Source organism: Pundamilia nyererei, unplaced genomic scaffold, assembly GCF_000239375.1.
Source record: "Pundamilia nyererei isolate P.nyererei 1_Seehausen unplaced genomic scaffold, PunNye1.0 scaffold00053, whole genome shotgun sequence".
In the NCBI taxonomy this organism is placed as follows: domain Eukaryota; kingdom Metazoa; phylum Chordata; class Actinopteri; order Cichliformes; family Cichlidae; genus Pundamilia; species Pundamilia nyererei.
Window position 1 is genome coordinate 2,999,039 of NW_005187454.1, and position 26,514 is coordinate 3,025,552.

The 26,514-nt window shown below is 44.4% G+C and overlaps 2 protein-coding genes across 2 annotated transcripts in view; one reads left to right on the top strand and one right to left on the bottom strand.

The window, feature by feature from the left end:
- The window catches only part of pias2 (protein inhibitor of activated STAT, 2), a 21,671-nt gene extending 7,372 nt beyond the window's left edge, over nt 1-14,299 (bottom strand). The window contains exons 1-9 of the mRNA XM_005733630.1: nt 14,193-14,299; nt 10,002-10,167; nt 6,185-6,272; nt 6,047-6,097; nt 4,888-4,978; nt 4,668-4,802; nt 4,033-4,138; nt 3,474-3,547; nt 2,031-2,191 (exon numbers count right to left, since the gene is read on the bottom strand). Coding sequence (XP_005733687.1) covers nt 2,031-2,191; nt 3,474-3,547; nt 4,033-4,138; nt 4,668-4,802; nt 4,888-4,978; nt 6,047-6,097; nt 6,185-6,272; nt 10,002-10,113 — 818 coding nt within the window. The 5' untranslated portion in view covers nt 10,114-10,167; nt 14,193-14,299. The remainder of the gene's footprint in view (nt 1-2,030; nt 2,192-3,473; nt 3,548-4,032; nt 4,139-4,667; nt 4,803-4,887; nt 4,979-6,046; nt 6,098-6,184; nt 6,273-10,001; nt 10,168-14,192) is intronic.
- Nucleotides 14,300-17,262: 2,963 nt separating this feature from the next.
- Nucleotides 17,263-24,488, top strand: LOC102208157 (ubiquitin-conjugating enzyme E2 L3). Its single transcript, XM_005733631.2, has 4 exons — nt 17,263-17,438; nt 19,148-19,243; nt 19,326-19,512; nt 23,145-24,488. Exons 1-4 carry the CDS (start codon nt 17,412-17,414, stop codon nt 23,297-23,299), a joined length of 465 nt encoding a protein of 154 aa, XP_005733688.1. The 5' UTR covers nt 17,263-17,411; the 3' UTR covers nt 23,300-24,488.
- The last annotated feature ends 2,026 nt before the right edge of the window (nt 24,489-26,514 follow it).

The following is a 26,514-nucleotide window of genomic DNA, read 5'->3' on the forward strand; positions in this document are numbered from 1 at the left end:
CTGATGTCATCAGTACTGATCACACATGCATCTGTGCACAGGGAAGATTACATGCATATTCATTATATGTGGAGTGCAGTGCTGTGCTAAAGACCTGCCTCAGTTTTGATCATTTGCTTGGAAAATAAGAAATGTCTGCAGTGAATCATTCAAACATGCACTGAACAATCTAAATATTGTATAAAAAGCAAAACCAGTTTATAGTTAAACTCATATTTAGTAGGAACACGTTTGTTCTCAGGCAGCGCTCCTGTAATTCCTTCAGCAGTCTTCAGGAATAACTCTCTGGAGTCTTAATGACTGCTCAATGATCCAGGTCAGGAAATCCCAGGAAGTTGATTCTGTTCATCTGGATGTTTTCAGTGGGAGGAACGTTTCTTCATCCTCCAGCTGACTCCTTCAGTCTCAGCTGACTGCAGCCTTATAAACAGGACAGTTGTGTAATGACTGAAACCAGCAGCACAGATTAAAACTGGGCTGTCGAATGACAACATGACCCCATCAGTCTTTTACAGCTGAGGGGAAAATGAGGAGGATGTCTTATATTTGCAGGCTTTGGGCTTCAGATAGACTCTTCCTTCTTTCAGCTGCTCCTGCTGCCACAGGTCTGCCTCCATCTCAGCCTAACATCCTCTTCTGTCACACCAGCCCTCTCCGTGTCCTCCTTCAGTACATACATGAGCCTCGTCTGTGGTCTTCCTCTTGTTCTTCTGCCCACAAACCTCACTGTGCTCATACATGTCCTGCTCCACCCTCACACGTCCTCATGTAGGACCACACTTCCTCTCAGTATGTTGTCTCTGGCTCCACAGAGACAGTAAGCTCCTGTTTAAGACGTTTTCAGTGCACTTCCTTCACTTGCACATTCCCATCTCCGTCCTTCAATCTCTCGTCCCAGCCAATCGGTCTTTTCTCCAGCCTCAGATGAAGCCTTTTCTTCTGCCGCTCCTCTCGTGGCTGCACACCTAGCCTCCTGTCTACATCCCCTCCCAGACCATCTGCTGAACTCTTCCTTTGGATACATTCTCATTCCACCACCAAGTCTCCTTGTCCTCTTTCCTCTATCCAGACACTATCCCAAACACCTTCTTGGCAGTTGTGCTGTAGTGCTTCAGTCCAACCCAGACCCCAACTCTTTGCAACAGTCAGCCTTCAGCTTCCACCACGTAATCATTTCCTCCACCTTCATCCATCCTATACTGCCTAGGTAGACTGTTGCTGCCACCACCTTACAGTCTCCTACCTCTTCAGATGGTACCTTTAAATGAGGTGTACCTGTGTGAACCTGGCTCTGCTCATATATTACCTTCTTATCTTCAACAAAGCTATTTCCATCCTTCTCCACGATCCATCCTCTTGCATTTCTCTTCTTAACATCAAACCTAGTTAACCTCTCATCACCTCTGTTCCTTTCATTTACATTAACATCTTCTCCCGTCACTAACCTCTCTCACCTGGGGACACCAACATGTCATCCAGAGTTTCATTCAGCCTGTGGGGCAGATGGCCTGACCACCTTCAGCATCACCTAACGGACTTGCAGTGTCACATTCATGGTCCCACCTTCAATTCAGTGTTATTCATACAGCATTGCAACAACAGTCGCCTCGAGGTGCTTTATATTGTAAGGTAGATACGCAGGTAAATAACGCTGAGCTGAGCACAGCCTCACTATAAATTGGGCCAAGCCTACCCAGGCCCGATCCAAGTCTCCAACAGGTGGACCTCAGCCATCAGTCCACCTGAGTATCTGACACATACGGGCACCAAACGGTGCATAAAGCACACATGGGTGATTGTTCAGCGTTTCACCCACTGTACCACATCCTCATTTAGGTTTGACAGCATTTCTATTTGATAATGGCGGATGGGAGGAGCATGAATGAGGCTGCAGTTTGGGGAAGGCCTCACAGACCAGTGCAGATCCCCATGTACTGACATGAGGTGGATCAAATGAAAAAGGGAGCTGTGGTCCTGCTTAAATGATCTCCAGTATGTCATGTTTCTGTGATGACGGCCTGTTCAGTTACCCATCAATGATGAGGCTCTCATACGCAGCCTTCTTGTCACACACAGGACAGATCCAGGTGGGTTTCTTCTCATTCATCTGCAGGTAGAGGGCAGCATCGAAACACTGCAAATGGGAGCACGTCACAGCCCTGCATGGCACCATCAGTCGCATCTTACCCAGCTGCAGGACGAAACAAAGCTGAGGTCAGGCCGATGGGTAAACACAGCGGGTCAGCACTCGGCTCATACGTGAAACTCAGGAAATATGAGTGTGTGTAACACGTTATAGGTTCATGTGTCAACATCTGTGACGTATGTAAGAGTCAATTCATCAGCAGCTTTCTGCATATGTGCACACGGTCATAATGCTGAAGCTGCAGGGAGACTCAACCACACAGCCTCAACTGGAGCTGAAGGGAGTTCCCTCTCAACCGAGCAGAGTTTAATAATCACAGCTCGGCAGGTTTTCTTTAACACTATGACCTTCACCTGACCTCGGCCCAACCAGCTCCTACTTAGGCTACGTTCACACTGCAGGCGAAAGCGCATCAAATCCGATTTTTTTGACCCTATGCGCCCCATATCCAATCATGGTCTGACATTTGTGCTCATGATAGCGTTAAGCATACAGTCTAATGAAGGTTAAAAGTGTCGTTCAGCGTTATGTCTGAACTGATATATTGATGAAATGACCTGCATGCTGTGAATGAAGGCCTAACACGCTTACATACACATAGACATGAAGTATAATTTCTAGGGTAAAGGTGAAAGACATCTAGCTTTGTCTCTGCTTGGCAACTAGTGATCCGGGCCTACAGGAAGCATCTGGAGCAGCCAGACAACCATATAGGGGGAAACGCTGTTAAGCACGGAAACTAGTTGAACTGCCGTTAATTATAACCTGTACATGTGATGTTTTGTCTAACGCGAGAAGGGGCGTGAACCCTGACATGATAAAACCATGCTGAAAGTACGTTTTGACGGGAGATCTGGGGTGACAATATCGAGCTGTGCATCTTTCCACACACGTGTTTAATAAAATCATTGTTTTGACGCACTTGGACCAGAGGTCGTTTGTCTCTCGCCTCAATCACGAATCGGGACAAGAGCCATGTATGACATTTATCATTTGTTTACATATGAGTCCAGATTTCTCGTCATGTTTTGGTTCATGTCATTTTCCTGCACACTACTTACATGTTGACTGTTTTGTTATGAATGTGTTAGTTTAGTTTGTGCTGCTGTCCAAATATTTTCAGGTCCAAAGCCACAAAACGTCCCATAGAACAGAGTCTGGCTGCAGTTCTATATCAGTGCAGTTCTACAGTGAGGAGGGTTTAAGGTGGAGCTTGTTAGTAACACTACATGTAGACACCTCGTTCTGACTCGTGGACTCAGCACACACAGTGTTCAAACTTCAGGGAGCTTCAAACGTGTCACATGTTGCATGGCTGCTTATTTACCGGGCACATAAGAGACACTCGAAGGCTTGTTGTAGCAATCTCACTGTCTGGATCTGCTGTCAGCTTCTCTTTGACTGGAACACAGAGAGGAGGGCAAAATGCAAAGACACAGGTTGAAACGCACACGACAGGGCTTCACCACATCTCTACACTATGAGCCTGGTCTTATACTCAGCTTTGACTCCTGCCTGGAACATGTCAGTCTCAGGCAGGAAATAACTAAGAACATAACTGTCATGTCTCTGCTGTTTGTCAGCATGACCTGATGTCATGTGATCTACCTGATGTCATGTGATCTACCTGATGTCATGTGATCTACCTGATGTCATGTGATCTACCTGAGTATACGCGGGAAACATAAGTGTGAGGAGGATGAATAAAGTCGTAGTAAGACTGTAAAGCTGAGGCATCAGTGTTGTAGTCGCTCATGCAGCTCACGTTTGGGTGAAGACCATTTGATTACAATCAGACCTGTACTGTGTGTGTGTGGGGGGGGGGCCTTGTTACTGTAACAGTTACTGCTGCTCTGTAACTGTCACAGTAACAAGCTCATTATTACTCAGTGCTCTGGAGTGGTCTGGGTTCCTGATGCCCTTCATCCTCAGTCTTTGCAGGAGCAGGGGAGACGTCAGCTGCCTCACCAAGTACACAGACATGGAGTAGGTCTGAAACAAAGACGGCGTGGCTCATAATCAGTGTGAAACAGCAGGAGTCAAACACACGCTCAGGATTAAAATGACATCAATAACAGGAAGGAACAACAGATGTTCAATGAGACAACCGGCTTCAGCTATTGATGCTTCTCATTGTCACACTAATAATAACAACAGAGACACTTCATACACAGTGTGGATCACTGATGTTTGGCATCAGGTAAAGTCTCGTGTCTCGACAACATCCCACACACACATCTGTCTGTTTCATATCTACGGTGAGTTTCTCTTTAACAGGTTGTTGCTGCTGTGAGTCCCTGCAGCCGGAGCCCGGTTGCTGTTTCTTCCAATTCTGCTGTTTTGCTTCAGAGATGAGACTAGAACGATGTGACTGTAAATGTGTTTCTTTAAAGAGAAGTGTGTGTGTGGCAGTATCCAGATTACAACCCTGTGAATTCAGAGAGCATCTCCACCTCCACACATCACAGCGCATAAACATAAGCATGCTTAAAACATTTCCAACTTGAGCTTCTTCTCTTACCTTTCCAATTTCAGGTGCCCATGTCACTGAAATCTGATTGGGTACTGCAGATGAGAGTCTAACAAGGGAGGTAATGTTGAGTGGTCTTCCTGGTCTCTTCTGTTCCACGCCATTTTTTGGTGGCGGTGCGTAGCCCTGCAGGCAGAAATCCAACGTTAGCATATTCACAATATAAAGTTTGCCTGGCTTCTTGTTTGACTGCAGTACAACGAGCACTTACTGGCAATGGAAACAGTTTTCCATTGACCTTTATGCAAAGACTGTTGGGGTAATTGTCCTCCTGAGGGCAGCTCGTCTCTGATAAACAAAACCTGAAAACACACAGAAACATTTCAGAGCCCAGTACAAAACTTTAGATATAGTCAAGATATACACAGATATACTCTGATATAGTCAGATATAGTCAGGTATACTCTGATATACTCTGATATAGTCAGATATACTCTGATATACTCTGATATACTCTATTTAGGTAACTGAGACTTCATCATTACTCTTAACTGAGAAGTGGGTCGAGCCTAACTGGTGTAGGAGAAATAAGACAGAGCTGTATTTATATTTTAAAATCTGGACAATAATGTTTTTTCTGAAACGCAAACAACGAGATCTGTTACAAGCAGTTATTTATGAATGTTTACTGTCATAATATGACAGAAATAATCTGGTTTGATTGTCACAGGAAGTCAGGGATCAGTCCCAGTGTGTTCAGATCAGCGGGCTGGTATGTCTCCCATTTTCATTTATCAGCCACTACAGAGTGTAAAACATCCACACTAACATCTCACAGAGGACAATATAACGGGGGTCAGGTTCTAATGTAAAGCCCTCTTCACACTGACCGCGTCAATTCACCCGCCGTGTATATCTGAACCAAGCTGGAGCTTTCTGATGTTTCCGAATCAAGAGATCTGACCAATCAGATCACAGCATTTGGTAACAGGTGCCCTTGTAGCTCAAATCTCACACTGGTATGAATATTCAATGATATGGAAATACAGTTTGTAGCTCAGACACAGCTAGACGCTGCTCTGGGTCCATCTGAATGACCTCTCTGAGTTCAAACTGCCATCCTGAAACATGTATGTACGCTGTGATATTCTCCATGTTGCTGCCTGCTCGTGAGAACTGGAGGAACTCGGAATCTCTGCTTCCTCCTTTTCTCCTTCAGGATCATCAGGACCAGATCCATCATCGCTTCAGCTTCTTCTTTTGTTTTTAAACCGTTCGTTTTTTGAGGACGAATTTTCCTCAAAATTCAGTGTGTATAAGTCACACATCGGTTTAGATTGATCAAATCTGGAATGTCGTGTTGTCTTTAGGAACTGTGTTCGGTGTATAAATGTGACTTTAAGTGTTTACAGAAAACTGAACATCCTCACCTCAGCTGAATCTGAACCATATAGTCTCTCCTCCCACCTGGTAGAAAGTCTCTGAAAAAGTTTAAATCAGTTAAAGTCGATTTTAAAAACTTTTTTCAGTTACTGCAGATGAACTGACCAATCAAGAAACAGGCTTACCGGGAGATGCACACTTCTCTAACTTGTTGTGGCGTCAACGCAAAGATAAAATATTTTTCCTGGTGGTACCTCTGAGCTGTACTCGCTCCTGTCAACAGAAACCAGGGCTGTCAAGTCAGGTTACAACACACACACACACACACACACACACACACACACACACACACACACACACACACACACACACACTTTCTCTGTCATTTATATTTTGGACAAACGATCCTGACTTCAATGATTTCTCCACTGAGATCGGCACCATCTCTCTGTTAGCTGTTGTTATACTGACTGTTGCCCCACAGCAGTGACTTCTATCATCATGTACCTGAGTACACTGAGTCCATCCTCACCCACCCACGACCTGTTTCAGTCTGCATCCTTAAAGGATGCCCTCTCTGGTGCTCTCAAACCACTCATGTGCTACTGCTGTTCCTGCACTTCAGTTCAGTTCCTGTTCCATGATGGTAACAGCAGTAACACCTGCAACAACATCATGCTGCGCAAAAGGCTCCACAGCAGCGTGTGCTCAGCCCACTACTCCTCACCCAGCTGATCCACCAACCAAATCACTGGGTTTCCAGACGACATGGCACCATCAGCGTTGCTGTTGACGCCTCCACACTCCTCCTGCCTTTGGGAAGGAGGTACCAGGGCATCCAGAATCTGTCTGAAAGACTGCTGAACAGCTTCATTTATCAGGCTGGGGAGGTGTTTGGAGTTTCATTGTTTTGTAGTGTTGGTCATGTGACAGCCTTGTGTGTCACAGGGTTTAGCTAACCCAGTATTTAAGTTCCAGTTTGTCTTGTGTTTGTTTTTGTAGCTAATATTTGGAGTCGAGTTTATCGAGTTGACCTCTTTTCTTGGTCTGCCTGTCCAAGTTTTGGATTTGTTCATCATTTTTCATATTTCAGGGTAAATAAAAACACACTTTTGGATTTAAACACCTGTGTCCTCGATGCTGTTGATGTCTAATTAACTGAAATTACAAATAGATTTTTGGGACTAGGACAATCAAATTAATTACATTTTCTGTCCTCTAGATGGCAACATTGTGTACTGATTGTCAAGCAGACGGGACAAGTTATGAGCCAAGTACACTCACTCCAACAGTCATGTTGGGACTAGGGGTGGGCGATAGAAACGATATAAATTTGGCCAACGATAGAGATTTTGATTACACCACTCAATCACGATAGAGCATGTTGATGATGTCATCAAGCTGCGCCTGTTTTGGTCGAAAGCATCGCAGCGGCTACAACCATTATCATCTGCAAAGGCGGGCGACAGTCATAGCAAAGAGATGAAGCACTGTTGAAATATGGGGAAAGCCAAAAACTGCGCTTCCTCCACTTCGGTAACATTGATTCATTAATGTTGAATTCTCTGGCAGCTGCTCTGTTCCCATGTTGTTGCAGTATATTAATGACTAACCTCGTATTGTGGATGAATAATCTCAGTTGTTCTCCTGACTTAGTTTGGCCCGTGTACAGCATCCTGCTATGTGATTACATTTGTCCCTGACCACCAGAGTCCCTCACGTTAACTTTTATCGAGTGGAAAAAAGTTGGCTTCATCCTCCAGCTTCACTGTGCTAATGTTATGCTAACATAGCTGTGTCGCTAGCAGTCACGTAGCACAACATCATATACCAGGTAGTCCAACTTCAGTAACCCTGCAAACGCCACTGCTGTTTAGTTTCTGTCTTCATTTATGTTGGAAGTGGCAGCAGAGCTGTACGTTTGAATTAGTTTCAAAAATCTCTCAGTCAGAACATGGTATGAAATGTTTAGGTGGAAACTAGTGAGCTAACTTCCTGCTAACTTCTAACTCCGTTAAATGTCATAAATTCCGTTTTCATGGATGCCTGGATGTTAAACTTCATTGTTACACCTGGTAGAGCAGAACGCTGATGATTTTATTAAAGATGAAAGAATTCAGACCGTTTTTAACTCTCAGTGTTCGTTTGATTTGGGACCTGAAAAGGACGGAGTTTTGGACCCAGCTTACTCCGCGAAGCTCCTCCCTACGGCAGCCGTAATGCTCTGACCATCCATCAAATATTTTTAACAGATTTCTGCAGCCAAAATCGGTTCGAGGTCAGTAAGCACAACCAGAATTCAAACATAAGGAACACTCGAATTTTGAGAAAATTAAAGGATTTTAAGTCCTTATAGTGTGAAAAATACGCTATACAGAAGAAAAGAATATATCGTGATATATATCGTTACCGCACGTGCTTCAAATTATATGGCAATATGGATTTTAGGCCATATCGCCCAGCCCTAGTTGGGCCCATTTAAAGTAGTACTGCGGGTATAAAATACTCACTGCAGTGTTCTCCTGAACGACACGAGTCACCACATCAGCACTCCTCTTCAATTCAGTTTTATTTATAAAGAGCCAAAACAAAACAACAGCTGCCTCAAGGTGCTTTATATGTACGGAAGGAAACGCAAAACTGGAAAGTTCAAAGGTTTTTCCCTCATTCTTGCAACATGTAGATAAGGTCTGGATTACACCCCACTGTGGAGATGAACACCCGGAGGCCTGATGCACTGCTATACCTCTCTGAACTGTAAGTGAAGTCTGCCACCTGAGGCAGGCATGCAGATCAACACACAGATCCAGTCTGACCACATTCATACCCAGAGGTGGCACAAGTCACTTAAGCAGAAGTGCACACTCGTAATAAGTAAGTCCTCTGGTTTAAGTACTGTTTCTACCAGCTGTTCTTGTGCAAAGCTACCTGAATGTCATGCAACAGCAAAATGATATCAGGAAGGCAAACGTTACATCTCAGTCTGAATTCTAATGAACGTAGTCAGTTTGAATCAGTCGAACATGAGCAGAGACAAGGAAGATGATTTTAAACGAGCTCTATTTCCTGTTGTAGAGCTGACTCCACACCTGAACAGCTCAATGAGTACAGTCAGGGTTTGAGGTGGGCGTCAGCGTGTAACAATACTACAGTAGATTTCCTTAGTGTTCAGGCTGTGATCAGCTGACCTGCTGCTCTCGGTGGATGTACACACCTGAATTCAACCAGATGTAAGCAGATGTTTCCTGAGCCGTCCTGGCTGATTTCCATCCTCTGCACTGCTGTCTTTATATTAGACCGTTTAAAGTTGGTATGAAGGTTAAATTCAGTGAACTGATCTAAGAATTATCAGCCTACCTTCTAAACGTCCCAGTTTACCCAACCTCGCCTCACAGGAAGTGCAGTATTCTCCTGAGCCATAGGTGTCACCACTCAGACTACACCACCATGTCAGTGCTGACAGAGGCGAGGAAAAGTCAAAACTGGAAGTCAAGACTTTGCCGAGTGTTTTTGTTCTTTCCAAATTGTTCCAGCGTCTCCTTCTGTGTATCTGCACGTCTCTGAGCTCCTGTTCTGGAGCATCATTAACATGGGGGTAAAAAACTCTTCCACCCAGATGGGCAACGCACCTGGTTGTAAAAAATCAAGACCAGTCGACACACCACAAGTTTGAGTCTTGTGACACATGATGTGACGTCAAACTAAGCGGCGCGGTGAGCGTGAGGGCGCCATAAATCATCCCTGCTACCCTCGATGTAACCTAACTGACCATGAGCAGCACTAACACTGGAGCAGCTCGAGAAAGCTTCTAATTCACAGGAAATGACGCAGTTCATCCACCTGCTGTGAAGAGGTCATGGAACAGGAAGTCTGACACCCCTGCAATGGTTTATCTGTGCTCTACACTGGGCTCAGTTTACACGAGTAAAGGCCGACATTTCTTATCGTATTAACCCAATAACACATTTGACTTTCAGTGTTGAAAACAAAGTGAAAGCAGACCTAGACTTGAAGGTTTGATCAGAACATCCAGCACATCGTAGAAGGGAAGAGGCTTCATCTGCACATCAGGGTGGACAGGGGGGATGGGAGGGGCTGGCTGCTGGAGATTCATGGTGGATGTGGGGACACACGGCTGCTTCACCCGTCTGTGTTACAGAACTTACTCCTGTTTAACATAGAGAAATGAATGCGTATTTACTATGGTTAGCCTTCAATCAACAGAGAACAAGCAGCAGTGATGGTTGGACCTCCACGGTTGGAGACAGACTGGTAACACAGCTCCTTCATACGTAAGCAGAGACAGCCTGATACTGAGCCCAGTAACACGTCTCGACGGTAATGACTGAATACTAGCATAAAATAAAAACAAATTAAAAGAGTTTTCTACAGTCATACTGATGCACTGAGTGAAAAAAGCACAACTGTGTGATGTAGATCTGAGCGTACAGTAACATTTTTAGAATAATGTTGCATAAAAAAGCAAAAGAGGCCCTTTTATTAGTACTTTACAATATTATAACTGCAGGTGTTTTATCAACGTATCAACATGTTGTTGCCTCAGGGTTTGACTGGAATAATAATGTCATAATGTGAATTCATTCATATCAGCTGACGTACAGCCGGCTGCTGTGAGAGGACTCCACAGTTTCTCTGGTTCAAACATTTTCCCAGCAGGTTCAACACAAGCTTGTTTTTACTGAATAAAGTGTTTATTTGTGTCACTAAACTAGTCACATGTCATCATGTGTGAAACACACACGACAACATGTGGGTTACTGACACACAGCAAGCTTCAGCTTACATGGTTATCAAGCAGAGACAAAACAGGACATTTCTGCCACGATCCCACAGCAGAGGGACGGGAGCTGAGGAGGATATAACAAATCTAATATATACTACTCATAACATTACTTTCAGGTTACTCTGTAAGATAAGCTGAAACACACTGTCTCATAATCACCATTTAACAATATAACCTGAGGCTACAGCCCCACACACCAGCACAGATGCTATCCTGATGAGGACACTCGTGATCTTTCTCTGAGTGTTTATGTATGAAACTAGGGGTGGGCGATAGAGACGATATACGATAGAAACGATATAAATTTGGCCAACGATAGAGATTTTGACTATACCGCTCTATCGCGATAGCGCATGTTGATGATGTCATCAAGCTGCGCCTGTTTTGGTCAAAGCATGGCAGCGGCTACAACCATTATCATCTGCAAATGATGGCGGGCGACAGTCATAGCAAAGAGATGAAGCACTGTTGAAATATGGAGAAAGCCAAAAACTGCGCTTCCTCCACTTCGGTAACATTGATTCATTAATGTTCTCAGTGTTCGTTTGACTTTGGGACCTGAAGCGGACGGAGTTTTGGACCCAGATTACTCCGCGAAGCTCCTCCCTACGGCAGCCGTAATGCTCTGACGATTCATCAAGCAGTGCGGCTTACCAAAGTTGTACTAAAACATTTTTTAACAGATTTCTGCAGCCAAAATCGGTTCGAGGTCAGTAAGCACAACCAGAATTCATACATAAGGCACACTCTCGACTTCTGAGAAAATTAAAGGATTTTAAGTCCTTACAGTGTGGAAAATACGTTATACAGAAGAAAAGAATATATCGCGATATATATCGTTACCGCACATGCTTCAAATTATATCGTGATATGGATTTCAGGCCATATCGCCCATTTCATAATGAAACCAGCACAAAGACACTTCAAAGTGATTCTACTGTAGAAACATCAACAGGTAGAAACCTGCAGCCTGACTGCTCATCAGTTTGCTGCCTGTTCAAGTTCAGCAGCAGCTCACTTTGTAACGGTGCTGGTCTGGGGTCAGCATTTACTCAGCTTAAACGTCACTCTGGGATCTTGGCTAGTTTAGCGTTAGCTTAGCATTAGCATGTTGTCTGTGCAGGTGCTTGTAAAGAGCTGAAGTTGTGTTAACAGTGTGATTCTGTCCTGGAGCAGTCTCACTTTACCATCACGCTCTCATCCTTTTGTGCAATAAAAATAAAAGTCATGTCCACGCTGCGGACTGCGCTGCTGTGTTCCTCCTCCACAAACTGAAATCAGCTGATCGTAGCGAGGGTGCAAGAACTGATAACTGGGATCTATAGGCAGACCGACTAACGATTCCAAGAAATCCTCGTTTCCCAACCCTAGAGGCAGGTGACATCCACACAGTAATTGTCTTTTTTCTGTTCGTTAAACATGCTAATCATCCTTCATCTAGTCTCCCGCTTAAAACACATTCTTACAAAAACTACTGCAATCCATCAGTGTCTCCCCTCAACTGTATGGTATCAACTTTAAAACATCCTACATCATCTCATCCTCAACTTATCACATTCCCAAGATTCCCAGAAATCGTACTCTGACCTTTAGGTCGAGGTCACCGAGGTTGGAACTCATTAGAAGATGTTGAGTAGATACACTTATGGTACTAAATGAAAATCCTGCGTCGCTTCATTCTGTAGGTCTTCCTTTTTTTTTTTAAAGTAAGGTCACGTGATATTTTGTGTGGCAACACTAATCCTAACTCTATCGATACAGGCACGCCACAGGTCAATAGGATGCTGAATTCACTCCCTGCTCTCACACATGATCTCCAGACCTGCATGCACCTCTTCCCTCTGAGCCCCCCCTCCAAACATACAAACTCTGACCCACCACCATCAGCCTTTCATTGACTGCCCCACTCCCACTGCACACGAACTTACCCACAATCACGACGATTGTGTTGGACACTGCTGTTTAAATAATTGTGTAGTGTTGTATTGTGTTGTACATAAAACTTTTTATTTTATTTTGTTTTTATTTCCTTCTCTTTGTATTTTTAGTGTACACTGGGGGAGCATTGCAATTCCAAATTCCTGTGTACGACTGTACATATGATCTTTGACAATAAAGCTGACTTTGACTACTAAACGAGAGGGCCCATCTCACCTGAGGCAACCTTTCTGGACACAGCTGCTTAGGCTGACTGGTTAAAAGGTCTAATTTATAAATGCAGGCAGATTTCCAAAGAATGAGTCTTTATCAACAAGGACAACTGAAAAGGATTCGCCTGAGCAGCTGCTCTGGTTATAAGAAGGCTTCACAGCAATAATAAGCAGTAATATCTTCATATGAATTTGTCTCTACGTGACAACAACATGTTATAGTGATTTATCACAGCTGCTGTATCATCAGGAATGAACTGCATGTAATTTGAAACTGTCGGATGGCAACATTTATGACAGATACAGTGTTGGTGTGTTTGACAAAACTCAGAACTATCTGACTGAATTAAACAGATTTGATGAAGTTTAACTTAATTTGCAGTTGAAAAAGATCAAATGTCAAAGTTTATTATTACAACGTGGATTTGTTATATGTTTGAACTGAAAACTAGAGCGTAAGAAAAGTACTTCAATCGTGTATTTCCTTGTGTTTTTAATGAATCCATTTGAACTTTCAAAAGCGAGTTTAAATGTTTGTCTGAATGAAGGTGACAGACCTGATTTCATCAGCTGAACAAACACAACTGATTCTAGTTTCTCAGAACTGAAGACGAACACACAACAGCACGGCCAAGTGCCCAGCTTAGTTTGTCCTTTATCTGGGGTCTTGTTTCAGTGTCACGTCCACGGTGAGTGAACCCACGACAGTGTGATGATACAGACGCGGTGAACGAGCGCTGGATCAGGAATATTTAACACGACATGAAAGCAAAGTTTCTGTAATCTCGTTACTAATAAAATGAAAACCCGGATGTTTTAACATGTTTGTGTACATCGTGTTTAACTCACAGCCTCGCGATAACTTTTGGCTAATCGGGTGTATGTAGTTTTCTCGATTAGCAGTTTGGTTTAAGATTCCCACGGAAACTATTATGTTTCTTACACCATACCTCACACTCATGTCTGCCACATACAACACGTAGTACATCAAGACAGTGTGCGAGCTTCAGGCGCATTAACTTATAATAACAGCGGGTTGTTGGGAGCTAGCAGAGACTGGCTAGCCTGTGTTAGCATCAGGGCTACATAGTGAAACGTCCACGATTCCCGTGACTACGCTCCTCCCTGCCTGTGGGCGCCCACCTCGCCCATCACTCACACAAACACACATCAGCTGCTTTCTTCGTTACAAGCTTCAGCGTCAACACGAGTTACAGGTTGTGTTTTGTTTTCGCCTACCCGAAGCACCACAGTCCTCGCCATCTTGTTGTTCCGGTCAGTGTGATCACTTCCAGGTGACGCTACAGTGTATGGCGTTATTTTTGTGCCAGGCAGCTCCGAAAACGTCAGAGCACTTGTGCAAATATGTGATGTCTATTATATGTGATGGTATTTGAAGTTTACACAGAAACATTCTCGCATGAAAATATCTTTAAAGTTTATTTTGTGACGCAGAAAGAGTAATATTTCAAACTCTGCCACTCTGTGTTCCTCCGCCACTGCCTCGTTTGAGTTTTGAACGAAATGCATTCTGGGATATTGCATTTCGTCATTTCGAACTGATTGGAGACCAGAACAGCCAATCAGAGTTTTTTGCATCCAAGTCTGTGATTGGCTGGTTTTGTGGCACAAATATAACGGTGTAGAGAAAGAGTTGAGCGCGCACGGGCAGAAATGTTGAGAGCGCGAGCGACACATTGCGAGCGCAAATGCAAAAACTGTGCGAGAGGGGCTGCTGGTGTGTGTGTGGATAATAGCAAACACGGAAATACATCTTTTGCACGCAGGAATGAATTTTGTTCACTCAAATTTAGCTTTTCTTCACTCAAAATAAATTTCTCCTCAAAATGCAACACTTGCACCTGCAAACTTTTTTTACGTGTGCTCAGAATAGTGGCACAAAAATAACGCCATAACAGTGCGGTTCACTTTACAGCAGCTACAAGGAAACTCACAGTGAAGCCTGTCACGACAAGCAAGAGTCTGAAAACTGCTGTTGTTTAACATGTGTTAGGAAATGGTCCCACAGCACGTGTCAAATCCTCGCTAATTTATATAGATAAGAGAGTGAGACCGAGCTCTTTAAGGCCACCGAAGCAGCATGTACCACCGAGCTGATGGGTCCCACTATGGGCCCCGGGGACAGACTGGGTACAGCCTGCCGTGGGTATTGCTGCCGTGTCAAATGTGGCGCATTGCTATGGAACTAAATTAGGATCAGAAGCTTTGTTCATCTGGAAAAGTGATTTCCATCTGTTTTTGACATTTAAAAAGTAAAACAAACAAGCAGATGAATTATTTTGAATAAAGTATCCTTTGTCTGTTTTCTGTTGTTGTTTTTTACAGCTGCAATTTTTTCTTCTTCTTTTTTATCAGTTTCAGATCTTTTGGCCATGATTTTGTGTTGTGGGCGTGTATCAAGGGCGGGGCGTAGAGTAACGAGTGACAGCTGGAGCAGCGTTGGATGGTAGTGCTGGAGGACGACTTTGGAAATCAAGAGGAAGCGAGTGAAGGCAGAGGCAAGGATGCAATGGTAGGAAATGAAGAGTAAAGGATGCTGCACAGATTTCAGGGAGAGGTTGAGACAGGCTCCGAGTGGCAGCAAACATGACTGGAACAGTACAGCTATAGGCTGAAGGAACCTGTCATGAAGGTGATGGGTGTGTCCTACAGAGGAAAGAGGACAGTGAGACTTGGTGGAGGGATGAGGAAGTGCAGGAAAATATTAAAAGGAGATTACCAAAGAGACTGGCAAATAAAAAGTGGGACCGGAGGTGCAAAATACAGACAGGAGTACTGGGAAACTAGGCATACAGGAAAGACAGACGTGGCAAAGGAAAAGCCTTAGTGAGTTGTATGTGAAGGAGGGAAAGAACAGTGCTGAGTGGCTACACGCTGACAGATGGAGCTGGAAAGGAGCTGGAGATAATCAGGGACAGGAATGGAGATGTGCTAACAGGTGATGGAGTGTGCAGAAAACGAGAGATTGAGGAGCACAGATGGACAGTGGGTGAGTCAGGAAGTGACTTAGAAAGGAGGAGGAGTGGAAAGGCAGCTGGTCCAGGTGCCATACCTGTGGAGGTATGGAGATGTCTGAGAGGGAGCAGTGGACTTCTCAGTAGGCTTACAGCAAAGCAGTAAGAAGAGAATCACAGCATCGTTTCAACCTGTTGACCAAATAATAAAGCAATCTTTGATGATTTTCCACCTAACGTGCACATTTGCAGACACTCTTCTTCCTGTCGTCCTCTGTTGATGCAAGTGTTCAGGTATTTCTGACTGTTCCAGGTTTCATGTCTGTAGTTTTCCCAGTTTAGGGAAAGAAAGGGGTTTGTCTTTTGGTTAATGTTTTGCTATCGGCCATAATGAACGACACACATTTGTCAAAATCTAGTTTTGCGTCTGGTCGTCTGTGTTTGGGTCGCCATGATCACTCCACGCGCTGTGGCACTGCAGACGATCAACATAATCTATGTTATAAGAGCAGGTTTGTGGTCCACACACACTGAGTAGTTCTATAAAATCATCATGATTGTGTATTATCTTTCACTACGTGTCAGATCTTGTCCTGTTCTTAGCTCTGTCTCTTTCTCACCCTCTCTGTCCTGCTCTCTCAGTGCTGTCACAGCAAAGTGTAACAGTGAAACAGAATTTACAACCACATAAATGCCATCAGACTAAGGTTAATTAATAATTTCTAATAACACAGTGTACACATGTTTATAAATGAGACGGTGCAGTCTGAATATTCAAACTGAAGGTGGACTACTGCTTTTCAATGTTCAGGTACAAGGATGACCTGCAGAGCTACATCATCCTATACTGAGAGAGACGACGGTCATTGCACAGCAGGGTGGTGCAGCACATACATGTGTGCAGCAGTGGGGGGGTTACATCAGAAACGTGCTCTGAGCCGTACTTGTTTGCAGTGCTGATGGACAGATTCTCACATGTTTGTAGCTTTAGAACGAAAGTGCAGGGCGAACATGGATTTGCACGTGATATTAAAGTAGAAACATGAACTCAAATAAAACTTTATTGTTGAAAGTGTTGCACAAGCACGTAGAACCTTTTTGCTCTCTGCCATCCACACGGCTGTTGCATGAGCCAATTACAACAGACTGACAGCAGAGCTGAGGGTTAACCAAGCCGACTCATACAGGTGTAACTCATCATGCGTTTTCAGGGGTCTACATGCGAACACCTGCATTAATACTAACAAATAAAGCGGAAGCAGACACAGCTGGGTTCAGGCTCAGGTCTCCCCCCGCGGCTCACAGCCCAACATGTTGGTAACATACATAATTACAGATATCCCACATTTAAACACGTCGCTTCCTGGCGTGGACATGTCGGCATGTTCACAAACAGGCGGATGTCCAACCTGATCAGCCTCAGCGCAGGAACAGACCCATATTCCCAGCGCAGTGAATTCTGGGAACACACAGTAGTTTCAAGATGGCGGCGAGCAGGAGGCTGGCCAAGGTAAATCCGTCGTTGCCGTTCTTTTTGATCGTTTCTAATGTTTAAGGACGTATTGACGGTTAGTGGAAGCGTCCGTCCTTTGGCTCGTGTTCACGTTACAGAGTATATTTGCATTAAGTGACCGTCAGTGTCCAGCTGTAGCTGTAGCTCAACAGAAACAAGAGGTCAGCATTGACCACCTAGCCGACCAAATATTAACGTTAGGCAACTAAGCAGTCCCAAATCAGGCCGGAGGATCTACAGGGATCCTGCCCGGGGCTGCCAAAAACCTCATTCAAGTCTCTTATCTACAGTTTGAACGTCAGAAACTCTTGAGTTGTGTGACCGAGGGAGTCAATCCGGCAGCGGGCAGCCCGAGATCGTGTCAATTTCCACGGCATAAGACGTTTGCTAATCAGCTAAGTTGCTATCCCCAGGTCTCAGCTAGCTACACTTCAACTTAATCAGACTTTGAAGTTCGCCATTAGGAAGTGGGTGTGAACTACAGCGCAGCGTTACACTTCCAGTAATGCGGCCTGAAGGCGACACACACTAAATGCTGCTTTCGTTTTGTGTAGTGGTCGTAGCATATTGCGTAAGGTCTGCGTTAACCTACGTTTGTTTCCCCGTGATTATCGTACACTGCGCTGAATGAGGCGGTTACAGGAGGCTGTGTGTTTGAAGTTTACCCGGAGTAACAACGCTGAAAGCACGGGGAGCAGAGCTGGCCTGGAACCGGCTCACTGATGCAGGTGGAGTTATTCAGTGCGGACATGCAGATTAACATTAACAGGATTTCATTCACGTGAAACAAACGTCGGTGCTGTTGGACCGTAAACCGGCCACACGCTGTTTATTAATCACAATCACTTTACCCTAAAAACGTGTTAGACACGTTTACACCGTCGAGCTGTGCAACAAAAACCTGCCACAGATGGAACCACGAGGCTGGCTGTAAGTGCCACTCACGGGGTTTCAGCTAATAGCTAACATAATCTAACGTAAGTCAAACTGGTGACAGAACCAGTAACCTGGTGGCAAACTAGGAGGTCCACTGTGGTGCTGCTGGATGCAGGTTGTAGTTCACTTTCACTTTCACTGTTGGCTGCTGCACTGAAATGAAAGAGAAACGCTCCTGTTGGCTGGAAGGCTTGAGTTTGTTTAGCATGTGATGAATTAGGATGAAGTGCAACGCTGCTCCTTTATGCAATGAAATAGTTGCAATCCAAGCAGTTTAGAGCTTAACAGGTCACTGGACACACACTGTGAATAAAACATGTAGCGCTGAGCACATCCTCAGATCCACCATATACAACACTTCTCTACGAAGCTGAGATGTTGCAGTTGGTTTGTCATTTGTTTTAAGTGACATGTTTCATTGTATAGCAGCTTTAATTTTCTTTACCTGAAAACACTGGAGGTGGTGCTGTTTAGTACTGGGGACCTCTGAGGTGGATAACAGGAACCAAACCAACATCAGCTTGTTGTTTCTTTGCTCTTACTTTCTGCTTAGACTTCACATCAACATTCAGGAAAGAACATAAAGAATTTCAGCGCAGTTTAAAACCTGGTGTGTAGTTTGGAGGCTGCGTCTTCCTGCTACGCTGTCCTAAACTGGTGGTGTCATTTGGGTGGTGCATCCTTCCACTCTGTAAAATCATACATGTTTTATTTTTCTTGTATTGACTGTAATAACCTTTCTAATATCAACTGTGTGCTCGTTCTTTCAGGAACTTGATGAGATTCGCAAGTCTGGAATGAAAAACTTCAGAAACATTCAAGTTGAGGAATCAAACTTACTGGCATGGCAAGGGCTGATTGTTCCTGTAAGCTGCTGTTCCTTCTTTGGCTGGTCTGAGATACGTAGGCCCGAGGTTCCCCTTACTAACCTTATTGGTTCCCTTTCAGGACAACCCTCCTTATGACAAAGGTGCATTCAGGATTGAAATCATTTTCCCCACCGAGTACCCTTTCAAGCCTCCCAAGATCACATTCAAGACAAAGATCTACCACCCCAACATTGATGAGAAGGGCCAGGTGTGCTTGCCTGTGATCAGTGCAGAGAACTGGAAGCCTGCCACCAAAACTGACCAAGGTTGGTGCTGAAGTCTTACACAGGGCTGCTCGATGTGAGTCGCAGCGAGCTGGAGAGCTGCACATCTTTTGATTTTTGTCTGACGTGATGATTGCAGGGAAAAAAAGTCCGTGTCCAAAATAAAACGTTGTCCTGTTTCAGTAACTGTCCGTCTGTCGGGCTCAGAGCATTTTCACATAGAGCTCCGTGTGACGAACACAGCAGAAAGCGTGTTTTATGCACACGTATGGTTGTGTGATCAAAACACAGTGTTTAGTATGTTTTGTATTTGTTGAACAGCACAGATGTAGTAACAGGAAGCTGTGACGATTCTGTGACTCAGTAAAGCGTCACATCGTTTAGACAGCTGTGTGTTTTTATATCGCTGCTACTGCAGCTGCTAACCTGTTTGTTTCATCAGCGAAGCAGGAGACACAGAGAGAACTCCTACTCACGGTTTAGGGAACATTTATTCCCTAAATCTTAAACATTGAGTGTTATTTCAGTTTGAAAGAAACAAAGAGAAACCTGCGGAGTTTATCACAAAGTGTACGTGAAAAACAAGAATGAACTCAGCACCGACTCAGTTTTCAGTGTTGTCCCTCAGGTGGTAGGACCTGCTGCCAGACAGCTTTTAGTACCTGGTGACGGTTTCAAGCGAGCAGTCGGGCAGAAAGTGTGATGTCAGCAGACAACAATCAACCCCACCAGTGTTTGTGAAACATGGAGGGAAACAGCTGCACATAAACCAACACCGTGGTCCAACGATGGGTGCAGGTGCAGCTATAATCCTCAGTCTGCTCCATTGTTTGGGCCACCTTGCTATAACAATCCATCATCATTGGGGTGGTGCTCAGTTGTCATGGAAACAGAGTGGAGACGAGGTGCTAGTGTGAACGAGGGAGATCTGTGGTCAGAGTTTCCACAGTGCTCGTGGGTATAAATGTCGTTATAATTTGGGTCCTTTAATGATTTCTTTGAACCGGTTTCTTTCAGGGTGGAGTGACTGTGCAGCGAGCACGTTTAACCACTTTAGAAACAAGTTTGGATTGATTTTGTCTGATCCACACTACGACTGAAAGCAAGCTGCCCCTCAGTGAGTGGGGCTTGGCCTTTAGCATAGTTCTGGCAGGATATTTGACCACCGTTCTGGGCACATGGGTAGAGTTCATTCCAGTTGGTTTGGTGTCATGGAGCCATCTCTGTAACCCTAACCTCAGTCTACAAACTCTTCAGTAGGGTTAATGTTGGGCTTTTAAGAGCATCCCAGGAGCTCAGTGCAGCCGTTTCTAAATGACTGCAGATTCTGGGATCACCAGTTTCAACAGTTGGACATAAGTGCCAGTTATTTGGATGTGTTAGCACTTTGCTGAGGTGTAGGAGAGGACACGTTAACCTGCAGCTGCCCACGTGGAGAAAAGTCAGCGTCAGATCAGACGTTTGAGTTGACAGACGGATTTAAAATTGTGCATCCAATTCTTTCTTCTTTTTTTAAAAGCCCTTAAAGATGTGCCGTACAGTCGCTTCACCCTGGAAGAGTTACTGTGAGCGTCTGTAAACTTTTGGCCTTTCATTATAGATCAGGTTATAATGGTTTCTACTGTCAAACACATCGTTACATACGTCACACTGCAGGGTTTCATCTCACTGGTTAATCTGTAATCTGACAGTTTTAATTCAATAGTTTAAATGTTTCCCCATAAGCTGAGCTTCAGTCTGCTGACGTGGAAGAGCATCTGTCCTCTCAACAAACACCATACATGCAACCACGCAGCTGAAATGGGGGTTAACCTCTACTGTGCACGAGAGATGGCACCATACCACTTTTTTATGTCCGTACCGATATCATAAATTTGGATATCTGCCGATACGATATGAATCCGATATAGTGTTTTTTAATCAATAAAACTGTTTTTTAATATCTTGCTGCATTTTGTATAAGTTCATACTCAAGTTTAAATAAACAACAACACTAAAGCTATTCTGTTACACCTGTATGTAAAGAATACACTGCACCCAAAATATTTCATAGTTCAGCAAAACTGATCAATCTAATAAACTTAAACCTGCTCCATCCTCCCTGTTCTGGTATTTTAAAGAGTACTTAGCAGGAATATTAGGCAACCTGACTAATAGGGTTGCAAACTCCCAGCAAAAAATAAATAAATAGTGAACCTCCACGCTCCACCTCATGATGCTTAATCAACGTAATCAACTATAATTTGATGCAGTGTGAAAAAAATGCACAGAAATCAATTATTTTTCAAGAATAAAAATAGATTCAACATCTTTCTTCAACAGAACTGCAGAGATGGAAAAAGTACTATAGCTTACTAGGGTATATTAGACTTAACAGTTACTATATACAGTAATGGACTTCTATACATTTACATCAGATTAAAACTTTGGGTGTCAGATAATTATTTATTAAAAGCTCGACATTTTAAATGAGAATAAGAAAGAAAAGTATGTCTTTGTGCCCCCCTCTCCCTGTTCATGCCCTATCGGCCCCCCTGGCTAAACTTTGCTAGATCCGCCCCTGCACAGTTACCAGCCGTCAGCTGTAGAAAAAGATCCTGGAGTAGAAAGTAATATTAAATACATTCTAACAACAGCTGATCAAGCTTAAACGTGCTGCTGTTGTTCAGCCGCTGGTTTCCTCTGTCTGGTGCAAAGTGAGCCAAAAACAAAGAAGAGAGACGATCAGCTGATCATTGATCAGTTTCATGATTAAAGTAGCAGCAGGAGAGAGAGAGAGGCAGTCGCTCCATATAAGCTTAATGCTGGAACGCTTTACAAACATTCAGAGATGAACTTACACACTTGCTTTACTTCTCTCTGGGAAAACTTCCTCTGAGTTTGGTAGCGAGGCTACAAACACACACAGCCGCTCTATCACGTCACCACGCTGCTCCGACGTGCTACGGTTATGAGCAGAGTTACGGCGTGTCGCAAGTTTTGTTATTTAATGGATCGATTACATTTTTTAAAATTTCTCTCCGATATCCGATCCAGTAATTTACAGTCCGATACGTAATATCGGATCGGTCCATCTCTACTGTGCACATGACTTACTGCAGCAACGTCATTGGTTAATCAGTTCCCAGTTGCCCTCTGTAGTGTTTCAGAACGGTCCCATGGATTTATCAGTGAACTTACATGATGTGTGCACGTTTCAGAAGAACGACACGACTGTGCTGATCAGGTCTATCAGGGCACGCTGGGTTTGTGTTTGTGGATTCACTGAGCACGTCTCCTAAACGTCCACACACAACAAACAGTTTTATTTAAACAATCACAACAACATTAAGCTGAAGCTGCTTCCCACTGTCAGTGTGTGTTACCTACAGTCATACAACATGTGTTTGCATGATGTGAGACTGACGAAGAGAAGGTTGGACTTTCTCACGACACCAACTCATGAGTTCACTCTGACTCTAAAGACTTATCTAAGTGCACAAGCTGCAGACTGTTTTGTTTTTATTACTTTTTAGAAATGTTTTCTATTTCTTTGCTTTACATGATGATAGTTGTGAAAAGCTGGAAGTCACAGCACACTGCAGCCTCCTGACAAACAAACTGCTGTGACAGTGGAGGCTGTGGCCTGTTAGGAAGCATTTTGTGTCTGACTCGATCTCCTTCGTGTCTTTCAGTAATCCAGTCCCTCATCGCGCTGGTGAACGACCCCCAGCCCGAGCATCCCCTGAGGGCCGACCTAGCAGAAGAATACTCAAAAGACCGTAAAAAATTCTTGAAGAACGCAGAAGAATTTACAAAGAAACACGGAGAAAAGCGGCCAATGGACTGATCACGTCACGAGCGCGTAGCCCTCTGTCTGCCTCCCTCCCCAGCCCCCTTCTGTTTCACGTGTCCGACCAAATACTGATCTTCCTCTGCCCTCCCCGCTCCGTCCCCCACCAGCAGCTCGCCACCTCCTCGGCCCCCCCGTTTCACATAGCGCTCCTTTAAACGGCCCTGGAGCTGCCCCGCTGAGGCCAGGCAGCGACAGCCAAGCAGGACTCTCTGTGGATCAGACCGCTTTCTCTCTCTCGTCCTCGTCGCCGTAGATCTCCAGACCATTTCTAACTTTCTACTCTTTCTTAAAGTGAAAAATGGAAAAAAGAAATGCTAAGGGAACATGTGTTAATTTTCTTTGGGCTTTTTTGGCTTTTCCTCAGTAGAAACAGCTCCTGTTTTAAATGGATCTCACTTAGACATGATTGGTCATAAATATTTGATTCTTTTATTTTGAAAAGCAGAAGACGAGTGTGTTTGTTTTTGGTTTTGTTGGTTTTCATTTGGCCCATCTTGTGTAACATTTTAAGCTGAAACACATGAAGTAGTGAAATGAGAGTTGCCGTAGCTCAGGCCGATGTTTGGCTGCAGAAATGCACCGTACTCTGTGGAACATCTCACATCTCCTCCCCCAGAGTCTGTAACAGTTGACAATGTTAGGCCGTACATGAGTCGAGTTATTGTAGAAATGCCAGAGATGACTTCCGAGTGTTAAAGATTTTCAAACACTAAAAACATGCAGCTGAAAACTTCTGCATCACAGATGGTTAGCCATTCACCCGCCCTCCTCAACAGCCATTGGCTCCCAAACGTCTTTTTTTTGATTGACACTTGTGTATAAAATCTGCAAGAATGTGTTGGATTGATTTGAATTTCCATGCATGTCCCCTTTCCTCCTGCTGGGTGCCCAGTATAACCATGTTTAGAACCAGGAACCTGTAGTACACTGAGACATACTCACATAGTCCCAGCTGGGAGGGGCCTAACTTATCAAGCTGGGGGAAGGAGACGCTAAGCTTGAAGCTTGGATCAGCTCCTGGAGATCATCCAAGAAACGGTAACCTAGAAGGCAGCTGGGAGAGGGCTGGCCGTCCAGGGATGTGCCGGGACATGGAAAGGGACTGCAGCGGCCAAACGACACCATGTAACAGCTATTTGATCTGCTCCCAATATTGTTTCATAATAAAGATGATGGCTTACCATTTGGCCTCCATGTTTTCCTGGTGCTGTGGGGATGTTGTGTTGGGACTCGATCCAGTGCTGCTTACAGAGGGACCGATTCACTCCACTTCCAGCATAAACTGGGATTTGGTGTTTAAAAAAACACACCACAGGTAATTAGTGAGCGCAGCGAGGGGAAGAACAGACTAACAGAGGTAACACACCGCATCAGTCCAGGGCTGCAGAGAGCTCCCTGCTGTTGGCCTGAAGAAAAGCAAAGTTCTAACATTCAAACTATCAAATCTCTGTTCACACCAACGGACCCTTTATCTACAGCTCGGTGAATAATGGAGGCCCACAGTAGTTCTGACAGCAGCTAAACTCCATGCTATAAGCACATACAGATAAAATTGTGCCATACAATAGTAATGGTAGCATCTACCAACACATTAGATTTAGATGGTGAAAACATATGAAAGACTAGGGGACTCTCAGCTGGGCAATATCTGCCATTTGAGCCAATATGAGAATAAAGCTGTTTTATGGCATATTAACTGTAATGGCTGTTGGGTCTGTGCTTCCACAGGCCGCTGGTTTAGAGACTTATTCCCATTAAGGAAGCAAGACGAACAGCGATTTTACTTGTGCAAGGGAGGATCTCAGAGCAGCCCTTCTGCCCTCGTTCAGACCACTTCCACCCCGGCCTCCGCTTGCCACCTTTCATTGAAAACAGTTACAGTACACACAGCACCACCCATTGTAAACCCCCCTATGGTTATAAAAGATAAGGTACTGTGTGTGTGTGTAAGCACGCGTGTGTGTGCATGTATGTGCGACCATCTGTATGTGTGTGTTTGGGGTTGTGTTTCTGTGACCTGCTGCCCACAAAAAGGTCATAAAGGCAGGAAGTTTACTAACCTCATAGGACCTGCGTCCACATGTGTGAACATCACATTTTGGGTTAATTAGACCAAAATACTAAATTTTGCTCTACAAGGGCCCCAATCAGCCCAAATATCAAAGAGAAATGAAAGATGCTGCTGTGGAAGAGTTCAGGTCTCAGGAGGCTAAAGAAAACAGAAGCCTCACATAGGATGTGCCTGTAATAAACACTACAGCCGCCCCACCGCTCAACAGGCTGCGGACGGCGTCAGAAACAAAAGAATGTCTTTGATCATACAGTTTGAACTAACACAAATTTAACTAACACAATGACAACATTTAACAATTTGACTCCAACAATGGTCCAGTTGGATAAATATATTCAAACCAGGACACGCTCCATTGACAATGAACTCAGCATTTCATGGCTAACATGACTTTATTTGGGCCTGAGACTAGTTTTTGTCTCCGTGCAGCAGACGTTATACATGTAAGGATTACTGCTTCTACTACAGGCAGCTCCAGGCTTTGAGATGTCCAGTAAGCAGGTCACAGTCACAATCGATGACCTGAAACTTTGATTGGATGCAAATGAAGGCGTGAAGCTGCCCTCGACAGTGCACCGCCTGCTGCACCTCACCTCTGTGCAGGTGGGGTGGCTGCAGCTCAACGGGCACAGCAGGTCTGCTAACTGGAAGGTTGGTGTTTTGATCCCTGGCTGCTCCAGTCTGCAAGCCAACATATTAACCTCGTGTTGTTCTCCGACGCATCAATCAGAGTGTGAATGTTAGAAAGAACTTAAGCACAGTAAAAAGTCATTGAATGGGCGAATGAGGCGCGTTGCAGTAAGGCAGAGAAGAAAAGTGCTGTATAAGAACCAGTCCAGAGTATTATGGACTCATGTTGGGCCATCAGGCCAGCCTCATGTCTGTTTTTGAGTGACTGATCAGAGACATCCACACAGCGACCTGCTGGAGGTCATTTTGTGCTCCTCCTGTTCTTCCTTACAAATACCAGTCCTGCTGATGGGTTCAGGACCCTTTGCAGGTCTGCCCACCTCTTCCTGAGACTGTGCTTGGGGACACAGTTGGACTTCCTCTACAGCGTCTGCAGGGACATGCTGGTCTTAGCCAAATGTAAAACTTGAAAGCACAGTACTCAGCTTCTTCACTGCTCGGGCTGACA